Source organism: Thamnophis elegans, chromosome 5 (genome assembly GCF_009769535.1).
Source record: "Thamnophis elegans isolate rThaEle1 chromosome 5, rThaEle1.pri, whole genome shotgun sequence".
NCBI classification, from domain to species: domain Eukaryota; kingdom Metazoa; phylum Chordata; class Lepidosauria; order Squamata; family Colubridae; genus Thamnophis; species Thamnophis elegans.
Genome location: NC_045545.1, coordinates 68,057,149 through 68,071,029, shown reverse-complemented (window position 1 = coordinate 68,071,029; position 13,881 = coordinate 68,057,149). Strand labels below are relative to the sequence as shown.

The window sequence follows — 13,881 nt, the reverse complement described above, 5'->3', positions numbered from 1 at the left end:
ATAATGTGAACATGTGGATGCTCTAATGGTCGTAAGTGCGACAACCCATCAGAAACAACTTTTTTAGTGTGATTATAACTACAAATGGTTGATAAACAATGATCGTAAGTTGAGGACTGCCTCTGTATGACTCCCAACATGTTAAGCCTGGGCATCCTGCATTAAAGAGAATGAGCTAAACTGAATGCAAGTCTCAGACAGTTTGATCAGAACTATGTTTCACAGGCACAACAAAGGCTTTGCCAGCCAGCTGGCTCTCACATATTATGTTTACAGTGGAGGTAATCAGGATTATCCCCAAGGAAATCCTGTGGTTTCTCAATAGGGTTTGTCCAATATACTTTGAGTTGCTTGTGATTAAAACCCCTTCCTGGGCTGCATGATTATTCATGGCTGATTAGTGGACAGGCTGCTTTTTATAATGAGTGAACATGGGAGAGTTGTTGTTGTTGTTGTATCTCATGGCAACAAAGCCTTGAGAATAAGTCTTTTGGATTGTTTTCATTTTCATTTTTATTTTTACAGTGTTTGCCACATCTTGTGCCTAATTTGATTTGGGACTTCTCGGTGTACCAAATATTGCCATCATTTCCAAGGCATCATTTTCAACAGCTGGTGGCATTGCTGAAGAAAAAGCAATATGCTAGACAAAGCCTGGGCATCTGCTTCTAGAACATTTGTTTTTCTTGCAGCAAACTGTCAGACCAATCTATAGCAAATTGCACACATCAGGCAGAAATTAGCTGCAAAAAAAGTCACATACACTTGAGGAAGGGAGCTCAGGTGGTGCAAGAACCAAGCTGTGCTTTTTCTGCAATGCCTGTGCAATTTCCTTAAAGAAGGTCTTGGCATTAAATGATAATAACCCTATATTTGGTCAATTAAGACAATATTATAAACAAACATATCAGAGGATGTTAAGACCTTAGATAATGAAAGATCTACATCCTTAGACAGGAAAGATTCTGGCTAGCGGGGGCTCTTGATTATTTCTAATGCTGTGTTTGACAGTATTCACTGTTACTAGACAAACAGGAGGAAATGAAAAAAAATATTGAATGGATAACAAGGTAGAATTCAATTTTATATTCCTTAAGGCAACATGCAGCTAAATATAGCAAAAAATATACTAACTAAAAACTAAAACTAAAAACAAAATAAAAATAATAGATACAAGACTAGTTAAATACTCCATGTCAGCATAACTCCACAATGTTCAGCTTAATTGATTAATACAGAACAGAGTTTTTAAATTCTGGGAGTTGAAGTCTACATGTTTTCAATTGCCGACGTTGTGAAATCATATCCAGTTATTTGAGTGGACAATGGCTCCAATTTGACAGTGGGGAATAATATAGTTCCATCCTTGTACTATCTTATTTTGGGTGTATAACACAATGAAATGAGATCACCAGATATGCAGAGGGAGTTTGAAATAAGGTGCTATTAATATTTGATCATTCTTAAATCTATCACTTTTTGTTACCAAAATACAAAAAAACCCATACACACATACCCCATACACACAAAAAGCCACACTCCAAGCAGGTATTGTCCTTTTGTATTCACAGCTCTTGTTTGAAGAGCAGGTGGCAACTATGGGCAAGAAGGCCTTTGCACAACATTTATTGGATTCCATGCTCAATTGTGACATTGCAGCAGAGGTGGGTTCCTACCGGTTCTTACTGGTTCAGACCGGTTTGGCTGATTTTTGGTTCTGCGCATTTCTTTTTTTCCTTTTCTAATGTGCGCATGCGTAGACCTTTTTAAATGCAAATGCGCACACGGAACAATTTTTTGCGCATTGAACTGGCAGTAATGCATTGCAGGATCCTACTTATGCACCCATCATTTCATAGATCAACTATTGCAATGTGCTGTACATCAGCTTGTCTTTGAAGAACATTTGGAAGCTTCAGTTGATTTAAAAAGCAGTGGCATAGGTAGTGGCGGCCTTGTCTCACTGTGATCATGGGCATCTTATCTCCATGACTTGCACTGGTTGCCAATGTGCTTCCAGGGGTGATTCAAGATGCTGGTTATTACCCATGAAGTCCTATTTGATATAGGGCTTGGTTATTTGAAGAGCTGCCTATCTTTCATGGTTTCTTCCTGGCCAATAAGAATCAACAAAGTGAGCATGCTCCAGTGGTGGGTTCCAGATCCTGTTGCAACCAGTACAGTTGCAATGGGGCTCGGCGTCCACCACATGAATGCACGCAGCGTGTGCATGTGTCTTTACCTCTTCCGACACCTCCGTGAGACTCCTTGAGACTCCTTGATGCTCCAGCTGCTCGGTGGAGTGTTGCGCAGGTGCCATTCCCTCTGTGCATGTACGCGGAAGTGCTGAAGAACTCAAATACAGGTCAGAAGCTCGGGCGGGTGGGTGGGCCCTCCAGAGCACCAGAACGGAATGGTACCTAGTGGTCCAGGCAGGCACTGGTACGCCCATACCGGGATGTACCACCTGCAACCCACCACTGGGATGCTCCAAGTCCACTCAATAAGCCATATCTTGGGATCCAGGTTCTTTGTTGCAGTGAAGGGGGGGCAAACTCAAGGTTCATGGGCTGGATTTGGCCCACAGGGAGCTTAGATCCTGCCCATGGGGCCAGTCTGAAAACAGCAAAGGACTGGCCCATGGTACCTCTGCCAGTGAAAATGGGCTTCCAATCTCAGTTTTTGGCTGGGACAGCCTCCTGCAACCCTCTGCCAATGAAAATGGAGATTGGGAGCCTGTTTTTGCTGGCAGAGAACTTGGCACACCACAGGCGGCCCTGACATGAATGACATCAAGCTGGCTGGGCCCACCCCGGCCCCCCAAGATGAAACAAAACCCTGATGCGGCCCTCAATGAAATTGTGTTTGAAACCCCGTTGTAATGCTTACCCACTGGAATGAAGTCCCATCTTGGATCCAGATAGTTCCCATCCTGATATTGTGAAAGGCCTTAAACACCTGGCTGTTTTTCTAGCTTTTGGGGTAGAGTGATGGAATCCTATGTTGAATGTGCTTAACATATGCTTCCATACATTGTCAGCCCATTAAAAATATTTAGTTGGTGGTCTGGCTTCTCTATCTTTTTTATTTATTCCATTAGTCCCCCCCCCTGGGTTTTCTTTATGTTGTGAGCTATTCAGAGTCAATCTGGAATTGGGTGCAATCAAAATTGAATAACAAATGAATAAAACAATTAATAATATTGTTAATTGCATGGATTTGATATCATGATGAAAATAAACAAGTTTATATCTAAAAAAGAGAGGTGGCTTAACAACTGGAATTCAATTTATTCTGAAAGAGGTGATACTGCCTCTAACTCATCATTAGGAAGACCTCTTGATCCCAACCTAACCCTGCACTAACAACGGCTTAAGTGGGAAAGAGAATTCGTGCCACCTTTTGCCATTCCTAAATCAGTCTGATATGATGGCAGTTATCCAGGCATGATCATAGGCTAGCCCTAAGGAATAACTGGAATTTTGCATAAATACAAAATGTGGCAGTTAATATGTCAACTTGGGCATAATATAGCAAGCTCCAAAATCTTCACTAATTGTCATTTATTTTCCAATTTCATTTCAAATGTTGCTTGTAATTATTAACACTCTAAATAGCTTAAGCTGCTCCCAAATTGTCTTGATCTGGCTGAGGACTCCAAGGAAGCCAATTATGGAGTATATTGATGCAGGCTTTCACAGCAAGCATCAATGCAGTGTTGATGAGCTTCCAGGCTAATAAGCCATAGTCTAATTATCTGGTATCCTGATGTTTCACCAGCAAGCATGGCTGGCATCTTCAGAAGTAAAAGTGATCTGCTCTATAATGTACTTTCTTGGAAGCTCACAGGAAATTGAACAGGAACTGCCTGAGCTCTTGAGTTTGTAACATAACTAATCTCTAATTGGATCATATGTTGGAATTTTGAAAATCCAGTTTCTGATTGGTTCCTTGCCTCAAGACAATTTGGTAACTGGCCTACTTGTGACCAGTTCCAAAGGAGCTAATATATGATTGGCTGTCCTTGAAACATACTACTGCTGCTTTTAATTTAGTTGAGACTACTGTAGATTCCAAATGGAATCTATTAATTAAGGGCTTTTATTGAAAAAATAATAATTTTTTTTAAAAAAAGATATAAAATATATCAATAAGGAGCCTTGTTTAACAGGCATATATACTGCAAAGTTGTAAAATTAGGATACTATAACATTTCAGCAAAAATAACCAGACTGAGGTTGAAATTAGAGCTTAGAAGTTTTTAGCTCAGGGGTGTCAAACTGGGCTGGATGCATCAGGTGTAGGCCACACCCACCGCAGCTCCACAAAGGCAAAAAAACCATTGTGATAGGTCATGTGATGTCACATGATGCAATTGAGTTTGACACCTTTGCTTTAGCTTTTGCCTCAAAGTATCCGATAAGTAATTTAATAATAAGCAGCAGGTTGCTTCTTGGAGTCCTTTGCTAATTACAGTAAAGTAGAAAAAACAATAACTTCCACTGAAAGTAATATTCTGGTGTAACACCAAAGGCAATATTAGCCTTTCTATTTCTATCCGGTTCACTGTATTTCTAACACGGTGATGCTGTGGACATTTTATCCCGATATCTAGGGTGGGCTGGGGGTGAAACAGGCTTTGACTCAACCTAACCAAGACAGAGTGACTGGGAGTCTCTGGAAAAAAGGTTCTTCCATCTTTAGTTTGGGGGATGGGTTGTGAAGAGGAGATGGTAGCTGTGGCTAGGAGGGCCTACGTACACTTTTACAATACAATAGCAGAGTTGGAAGGGACCTTGGAGGTCTTCTAGTCCAACCCCCTGCCCAGGGAGGAAATCCTATACCATTCCAGACAAATGGCTATCCAACATCTTCTTAAAGACTTCCAGTTTTTTTTAGTGGTGTGCCAGTTGCACTCATGACTGGACTGGGAGGCCCTGCTTACAGTAACTCATGTCCTTGTAACCTTTGGTATAGACTACAGTAACATGCTGTACACAGGGCTGCCCTTGAGGAGAATTTAGAAACTTCAACTAGTGCAAAATGCAGCTGCACGGGTAGTAAATGGAGCCAGATATATGGCACTTGTAATACCACTTCTGCCTGAGCTGCATTAGTTTCCAGTATATATCTGGGTGCAATTTAAGGTGCTGGTTGTAACCTTTAAAACCCTATTTGGCTTGGGACAAGGTTACCTGAGGGACCGCCTTTTTTCCAAGTTTTCTAGTCATCCAACTAGATTAAATAGAATGGGCACGTTGCAGACATCCAAAGAATGTCAGCGGATGGGGACCAGAAGACAAGTTTTTCCCCCCGGCAGTGGCCCCTCAAGAGTATCGTCCCTTTGGAGATTAGAATGCTCACAACCCTGTTTGCCTTTCGCAAGGGCCTAAAAATCTGGCTATGTTCCTGAGTCTGGGGTGCTGAATGTGTTAAGGGCCCCTTTTCCTGTATGGCCATGTATCTCAGCAGCTACAGGTATGTTTATTTTGGATGCTTTTATTGTTTTTTTATTGTTTAAAAATGTTCAGTGTCTTAATTGTAATATTTTTTTGAACTGCAAGTCTCACAGTCATTGACAGAGATGGGTGGCTATAGAAATTGAATGAAGTAAATAAATAAATAAATAAATAAATAAATAAATAAATAAATAAATAAATAAATAAATAAATAAATTTCACCTTTATATTTGTCTTGAAAATAGCAGTTTTGGGGGTTTCTTATAGCGATAATCCAGAAATCCATTGGACAACTGTTAGATACCCCCATACAATAAATATTTGTACATTTTTGCCCCTTTTGAGTTTTTGGGATGGTACCTTCCTAAAACATTTAAATAAAAATTCCTGGGGGTTGTGGAAAACTTCAGACAAACTTTAAATGATATACTTGAAAAGGTGTCACCCCTTAATTTAATATAGATAAAAATGGAACTAGGGGGGAAAAAAGCTTTTTCCAGATTATACTCTTTTAAATTCAATATGTTATTGCTAATTTGGTTGAATAAACTTTTATTTTATTATATTGTCAACTGTTGTATTTGTCAACAAAATGAACCACTTTGAAGAACTTCCTAAAATCAGCATATAAAGAAAGTAGGTGGATCAGTGAGACAGAATAAGCAGAAAGATGCTTAGAAGTACAGTAGATGGAATCGCATGACTTGTGTGTGGAATTTCCTCCATCTCTGAGGCAAGGGGAATGTTAGGGTCTTTTTTGGAATGGGGTGAGGTAAACATGTGCTATGTCAAGAGCAAGTACTTCAAGACTGCAAAGCAGGGGTGGGTTTCAAACGGATCGCACCGGTCCCTGCGATCCGGTTGGTCGCCGAACCCGGAAGTAAGTAACTTCCGGGAACGGCAAAGCCCCCCCCACGCCCGCGCGCGCCTGCACACCCGTGCCCGCTCCTTACCCGGTTTTTACGAATTCTGCGCTTCCACGCATGCGCAGAACGCATACAGCGCCTGCGCGATCCTCCAGGAGCAGCTGGAGCATCGCGCAGACGCTAGTACGAATGCGCGCGCCGTGTCCATGCATGCGAGGATGCCGCGTGCGTGCGCGAAGACGCCGCCGGCCTCGTTCCAACCGAACTGGTTGGAACGGGGCGAGAAACCCACCCCTGCTGCAAAGGTTGCCTGGCTATTAACTGGTAGCAATGAGATACACTCGTTTTGCTATGTCTGTCACATATTTGGCTATTTATAGCCCAGATATGATACCTTAGCTATAATTCTTATTCCAAGGATTTGGGGTGGGGAGTCTTCAAATAAGTTTTTATGTTGGCAACTGCCAGGTCCCTGAAGTTTTCTTGGCAAAGCTTTCTGGAAGTGTTTGGCCTCTGCCTCCATCCCAGAACTGACTGAGAGTGACTATCCCAAAGTTACTCAGCTGGCTTTGTGTCTAAGGTGACACTATAATTCATGGTCTCCCAGTTTCTAGCCTGATGCCTTAACTCCTATATCAAACTGACTTTCTATTCTAGGAATTAGAGAACCATTTATTTTATAATTGTTTTCCACACAAAACCGCAGCATTCCTAAAATTCAGCAGTCTAGTTGGAGAGGTAGCAGGTGCCTTTGAAAACAGGCCATAGGCTCAAGGCTGGACATTGTCTGCTTTATTCAAAGTGAACGCAAAGACACCCACAGAAGAGATAGAGAGGGAGGGAGGATGAAATGCCTGTTGTGATGTAAACTCTCTTCCTTACGATGTACTTGTATACAGTGTCCCTTCACAAATATTTAAAGGGCAGAACCTGCACTGGTACATTACAAGTCACTATTGCCATTTTGAGATCATTGTGGCTGGTTGCAGATGTCTATGATTATAAGTGCAATTTGTCTATCACCGTGATGGTGAACCTATGGCACGCGTCCTGGAAATGGCACATAGAGCCATCTCTCCACACAAGCAGTCACCTGTTGCTCTTCCAGGTTCCGCTGCACCGGCCACCTAGTCTTCCTGCATGCCAGAAACTGGAAGACTAGATGTCCGGTGCACACATGTGTGCCAGAAACCAGAAGAGCAGCTGTCCGGAGCGTGCATATGCACTGGGCGGCTGCTCTTCCAGTTTTCGGCACGAGTACGTCTGTGCGCTCCCATTTCAGCACTTGGTGTTGAAAAGGTTCTCCAACATTGATCTATCAGAATAGTCTTCTCTGATTTAAATGGCCCTAGAAATGTCTTTTGAACAAGGGACATCCTTCATTACAAAACATGTACTTTACCAGGAAGCAATCTCTGGTAAAACATGTTTGTTACCTGGAAGCAAGCAAAAATACAGCTTCCAAGCAGCTGAACAACTAAGTCCACTGTGCCCATTTAGAACTTGTTAGTGACTTTTGAAGAATCTTAAGATTTCTTAATATTTGTCTTCTAGAGCCGATACTACACTTCTATATTGTTTTGAGACTTTGGAGTGTTTTCAAGCTTATCATTTTGTGTTTGCTGAGGTCCTTGACTTTAATCCAAGGTTGAAAAGCCATTCCTCTTGAAATATTATTAGGACAGTAATGTTTGCATGAAGTCCTACTTTACTTCAAATATTTAAAAATTCTTCTACTGTAGAAGACAAATTTAACTGCAGAATGACTAGGGAATATTTATTTTAGTGTGATATGAAAAGTGCTTTTTACAATTCTACAGCAATCTCCAGTTTTCTTAGAAAATACAGGGGAAGACAGAGAGAGATGCAAGGAGACCTTACCTAGAGTCTGACCGGCGAGTACTCTCCCATTCTCCCCTAGGACAGCAGCCCGTGCATGCCTTTCATTTGAATATTGTACAAATGCATAGCCTTTGTGCACAGAGCAGCCCACCACTCTGCCATATTTAGAGAAGATGGTTTCTACATCTGACTTCTTGACCACTGCTGTGTTGAGGTTCCCAATGAAGACCCTGGAGTTGATGGACTTGGGATCATTCTTGTTTGTGATGTTACTTGTCTGTACTTTCAATGACATCTTGACACCTGAGTAAGCAAGATAACAACCTATGATAAGGTCCATCAATGGAGGCAATGGTGTACATACGAGCTTATTGAAAGATCAGCCATCAAAAACGTGCAGAACACTAGGTGAATTTGAAACAAGGTGCAAGGTGAAACAAGGAGTTTCATACATTGGTATAGTTTAAACAGTATACATCCTGAAACAATTTAAAACAACCTCACTTGGACTCCTGCAAAGGAGTGTATAATAGTGGATCACATACTTCTATGCAATGGAGATGGTTTTGCCTGTATTTATGGTCCTCTAAGGCTGTGTCCCACATCTGTTTATGGCACAAATATGTGCCAGCAGCATATTTTTTTTCTGCAGTTTCCCCAGGCCATTGTTTTAATCTCATCCCGAGCCCATTAGCAACAGAGGTGTAAGTTGTCCTTAGTTGTACTATTGTGGAAGTTTTGTTTTCCTGTAATGCTGATGGCATCCTATGGCAGTCACAAATCCATTACACTGGAAGTCAGGCAATTTCAGGTGACAAGTAGTGCATTGCGGAGACCCTTAGTGCCCATTTAAGGCTGGTGTGAGGATCCACCCTCTGCATGGTTTTTTCTCAGTCTTATCTATTGCCTTTCTGCTGATGTTTCTCTAAAAATTTAAACACAGCAACCCTGTACCAGTGTTACATGGTTTTGAATAACAATGCTAGTGGTATAGCGTATTAATTCACATTAGGTTCCTAGTTACAGAGATATCTTTTCCCCTTGTGCCATCACTCTGCTGAACCCCCTAATTCCCACAGTACTGTCTTATGTCTAGCATATTTACACATGTAGCATGACTCTAGTACTATTGCCCCTCCTCCTACTGGTATTATTATTAGGATTATTATTACTCTTGTTTTATATGTGCACTGAAAGCTTCTACGTCGGAAACAAATTCCTTGTGTGTCTAATCACACTTGGCCATATAAAATAAAGTATTCTCTGCTTCCCCTGCTCTAGTTAAATGCAAATAGCTCTCTATCACAAGCAGTAGAATATGAAACATCCTGTTCAGAATAATAGAAATAGCTTGTGCTTGGTAAATTTTAAATTGTCTATTTGAATTGCATAATAGTACAAACCTGTTAGTTAGCAATGCTACAAATGCTTCCACTTTGGGTTTCTTGTTAGCTAAGTGCAAGGCTGAATTAGTAAAGTAATGAAATGACAGGACCATTTCCCACTGACATCTGAACAAAACAGAGAAGAATCTGAAAGTTGGCATTTGTTTCTTATATAAATAAATGAGAGAAATTCTAAATAAGTGGGCTGTTTGGGACTCAATGCCTCTTATCACCATAAAGTATAAAAACATAAAGTGTTTTTTTCACCTTATTTATTTTATTTTAAAATAGTTATACAACTAGAATAACAACGCTGATGATCCTCAAAACTGTAAAAATAATGACGCCGCAAACCATTGGAATAAAACTCAATAAAAATTCTATGGAAAACTCTATAAAAACTCCTTGCATTTCAGGATGGCACTTGTCTATTCATCAGAGACCATTTTACTGCTTGATTTATGGTAGCATGACATGTGGGAAAAAGCAAGGCAGGGCCTTAAAGGAAGGGGCTTAAAGATGATGTACAGTCTAATTCACCCCATTCCTGTAATAGTGTGTTGATTAGCAACTTTGCCTCCATTGGTTTTTTATGTTCAGAAGAGGACAATGGGGTGGAGTATTCCAGTTTCTTTGCCTATCACACTATATAGGCATAATTCAGATTTGGTAATGATTTAGAGGCAGGAGTGGCAATGGAAGCAGAAAACTGCATGCTGGTATATTTTCTGTTGACTTCAGCAATCCAACTTTCAAAGGTGGGATAGGAAAAAAATGACCAAAAGTTTAATAACAGAATAACAGGGTTGGAAGGGACCTTGGAGGTCTTCTAGTCCAACCCCCTGATTAGACAGGAAACCCTACACCACTTCAGATAAATAGTTATCCAATATCTTCTTAAAACTTGGAGCATTCACAACTTCTGGAGGCAAGTTGTTCTACTGATTAATTGTTCTAACTGTCAGGAAATTTCTCCTTAGTTCTAGGTTGCTTCTCTCCTTGATTAGTTTCCACCCTTTGTTTCTTGTCCTGGCCTCAGGTGCTTTGGAGAATAGCTTGACTCTCTCTTCTCTGTGGCAGCCCCTGAGATATTGGAATACTGCTATTATATCTCCCCTAGTCCTTCTTTTCATTAAACTAGACATACCCAATTCTTGCAGCCGTTCTTCATATGTTTTAGCTTCCAGTCCCCTAATCATCTTTGTTGCACTTCTCTGCACTCTTTCTAGAGTCTCCACATCTTTTTTTACATTGTGGTGACCAAAACTGGATGCAGTATTCCAAGTGTGGCCTTACCAAGGCATTATAGTGTTAATACCAACACTTCATGTGATCTTGATTCTATCTCTCTGTTTATGCAGCCTAGAATTGTGTTGGCTTATTGGCAGCTGCTGCACACTGTTGGCTCATTTTTAAATGGTTGTGCACTAGGACTCCAAGATCCCTCTCACATTACTACTATTGAGCAAGCTACCACCTATACTGTACCTGTGCATTTCGTTTTTCTTGCCTAAATGTAGAACCTTATTCTTTTCACCATTGAATTTCATTTTATTAGATAGTGCCCAATGTTCAAGTTTGTTAAGATCCTTCTGTATCTTTAGCCTATCTTCTGGAGTGTTGGCTATTCCTGCCAGCTTGGTGTCATCTGCAAATTTGATGAGTTCCCCATTTATTCCCTCATCCAAATCATTGATGAAGATGCTGAAGAGTACTGGGCCTAAAACAGTAGTTACTTGGGGTACTCCACTGCGTACTTCCCTCCATGTAGATGCAGTTCCATTGAGGACTACATGTTGAGTGCGGTTGGTCATCCAGTTACGAATCCATCTGGTGGTGATGCTGTCTAACCCACATTTTTCTATTTTATCTAGTAGTAGGTTATGGTCTACTTTATCAAATGCCTTACCTTTATTAAAGTTTGTTTCTTGTAGCATTGAGGAAGAAAGTGTTTGACTATTTCAGTTTCTATTTGTCTAAATATAGCTAGTTCCAAGACACATGTTCTGTAGGCTAAGGACCAGGGATGTCTTCATCCCACCTCCATCTATATTCATTAACACATTAAGAAGGCAGCATCTTCTTACTGCTCTTCATTGCACCCTGTTCAAATCCTGTCCTTCCTGGGCATTTGCCATATTTGTTCAAGCAATTCTGCTCTCTCTAGCAAGAGTCACCTGCCTACGATTTTGATTACAAATCACCTTAAAGAGGAGGGCTGAACACTGTTTTAATATACAGAGCAGTGCTAGCCTTGGAATATCACCGAACAAATCAGATTCACCTTTCCCATTGTTCTCATGCCTTATGAATGATTCATGCCCCAGAGCAATCCAGATGGATTTGCACTCTGAGGATGCAATCTGAACAGAATATAGAGCCACTCTTCATATTTCACTCCTCGTGATGCAGCAACGGTATAATCAGTATGAGTGTCTCAGGTCCCTGTTAGTAATTCTAAAAATCAAGACTCATGAAACAAGAACCTGAATACTCATTTGTTCCAGAGGGCCCATTAGTCATTCTGGTTGGAACCCTTTATTCATTAGTAAGAGGGACTGGGTATGTATGTACGTAAGTACTGATGATGTATGGTAGATGTTTGTGATGGAATAGTAATATTAACAGCCTCATATTAAAATGACCTCAAGGAAGACTAGTTGTGAAAGTAGCTATATGGAATCAGGCTAGAATATTTACATTAACTTTATTTAATATACTTTAGTGGGAATCTTGTTTTTGCTTGTGTATATAATGGGGGGGGGACGTGATGGTTCAGTGGCTAATATGCTGAGCTTGTTGATCAGAAAGGTCAGCAGTTCAGCAGTTTGAATCCCTAGTGCCGTGTAATGGAGTGACCTCCCGTTACTTGTCCCAGCTTCTGCCAACCTAGCAGTTCGAAAGCATATAAAAAGTGCAAAAAATAGAAAAATAGGAACCATCTTTGGTGGAAAGGCAACAGCGTTCTGTGCGCCTTTGGCATTTATTCATGCCATCCACATGACCATGGAGACATCTTCTGACGGTGCTGGCTCATCGGCTTTGAAACGGAGATTTGTACCACCCCCAAAATTGGAAACGACTAGCACATATCTGCGAAAGGAACTCTTACCTTTATAATGGGGTATGAGGATTTAGAAAGATTGTCCCCTCTTCTAAAGGTTGTTTGTTGGCAATCATCCCCCCACCAAATTTACTCATTTTGCACCCATCTGACACCTGAAGCTTTTTGCAACAAGAGCCAAGGTGGCGCAGTGGTTAAATGCAGCACTGCAGGCTACTTCAGCTGACTGCAGTTCAGCAGTTCGGCTGTTCAAATCTCACCGGCTCAGGGTTGACTCAGCCTTCCATCCTTCCGAGGTGGGTAAAATGAGGACCCAGATTGTTGTTGGGGGCAATATGCTGACTCTGTAAACCGCTTAGAGAGGGCTGAAAGCTCTATGAAGCGGTATATAAGTCTAACTGCTATTGCTATTTAAAAAATATTCTAAATTGTTGATCTGATTTAGCTCCTTTCAGGAAACAAAGAATTAGACTCTCTTCTCTCTCCATATTGGGAGCACAGTGGCTTGCATGGTTAGGATGCTGGGTTGAAAGTCACAAGATTGTGTTCAAGACTTGAGTGCTGCCATGGGGGTGGGTTGGAGCTCCTGTCCTTCTCTCCAGCTCCTGCGTTTGACATGAGTGCAATGCAATCTCCATATTTGGATTCAAACTGGTACCCTAAATTTATTGCAGGATAAGAAAGGCACAAACATGTTACCAGCAGCTCCAACTTTAAAGCTATGCAATTCCAACCTTTCTAAGTCTGGCTGGACTCTTGATAATTACATAATTTTCTTGGTGACAGTATGAAAGGATTTGGTGTTTCTTATTTCTAGGATATTTTCCAATTTCCCCAGGAATTTCCTGGTGGAGCCACACTGAGGTTTTATACAGACCTGATCCTTCTTTTCTGAGACCAAGAAAAATGATCTGCAGTGAATTTAGCTGCAGAATCCCCTCTAACTGATAACATGGCAGCTATTCCTTTTCACAAAGTAAAACAAGACAAAAATCTTAATGTATTTTTACCCATCAAACTAAGTGACTATAGTGCTTTCCAGCAGAAGATACCTTGGGTCACTGGAGAAATTCACATTTTTAAACTACTAGTTCTCTGGGCGTGGCTTGGTGGGTGTGGCAGGGGAAGGATACTACAAAATCTCCATTCCCACCCCACTCCACGGGAAGGATACTGCAAAATCTGCATTCCCACCCCACTCTGGGCCAGCCAGAGGTGATATTTGCTGATCCTCCGAACTACTCAAAATTCCCGTTACTGGTTCT

General features: G+C 41.1%; 1 protein-coding gene across 1 annotated transcript in view; it reads right to left on the bottom strand.

Moving 5' to 3' along the window:
* Positions 1 to 8,462, bottom strand: part of RALY (RALY heterogeneous nuclear ribonucleoprotein) — a 45,944-nt gene extending 37,482 nt beyond the window's left edge. Inside the window, exon 1 of the mRNA XM_032218881.1 lies at positions 8,207 to 8,462. Within this exon, the coding sequence (XP_032074772.1) occupies positions 8,207 to 8,462 (256 nt within the window). The remainder of the gene's footprint in view (positions 1 to 8,206) is intronic.
* Positions 8,463 to 13,881: the final 5,419 nt, after the last annotated feature.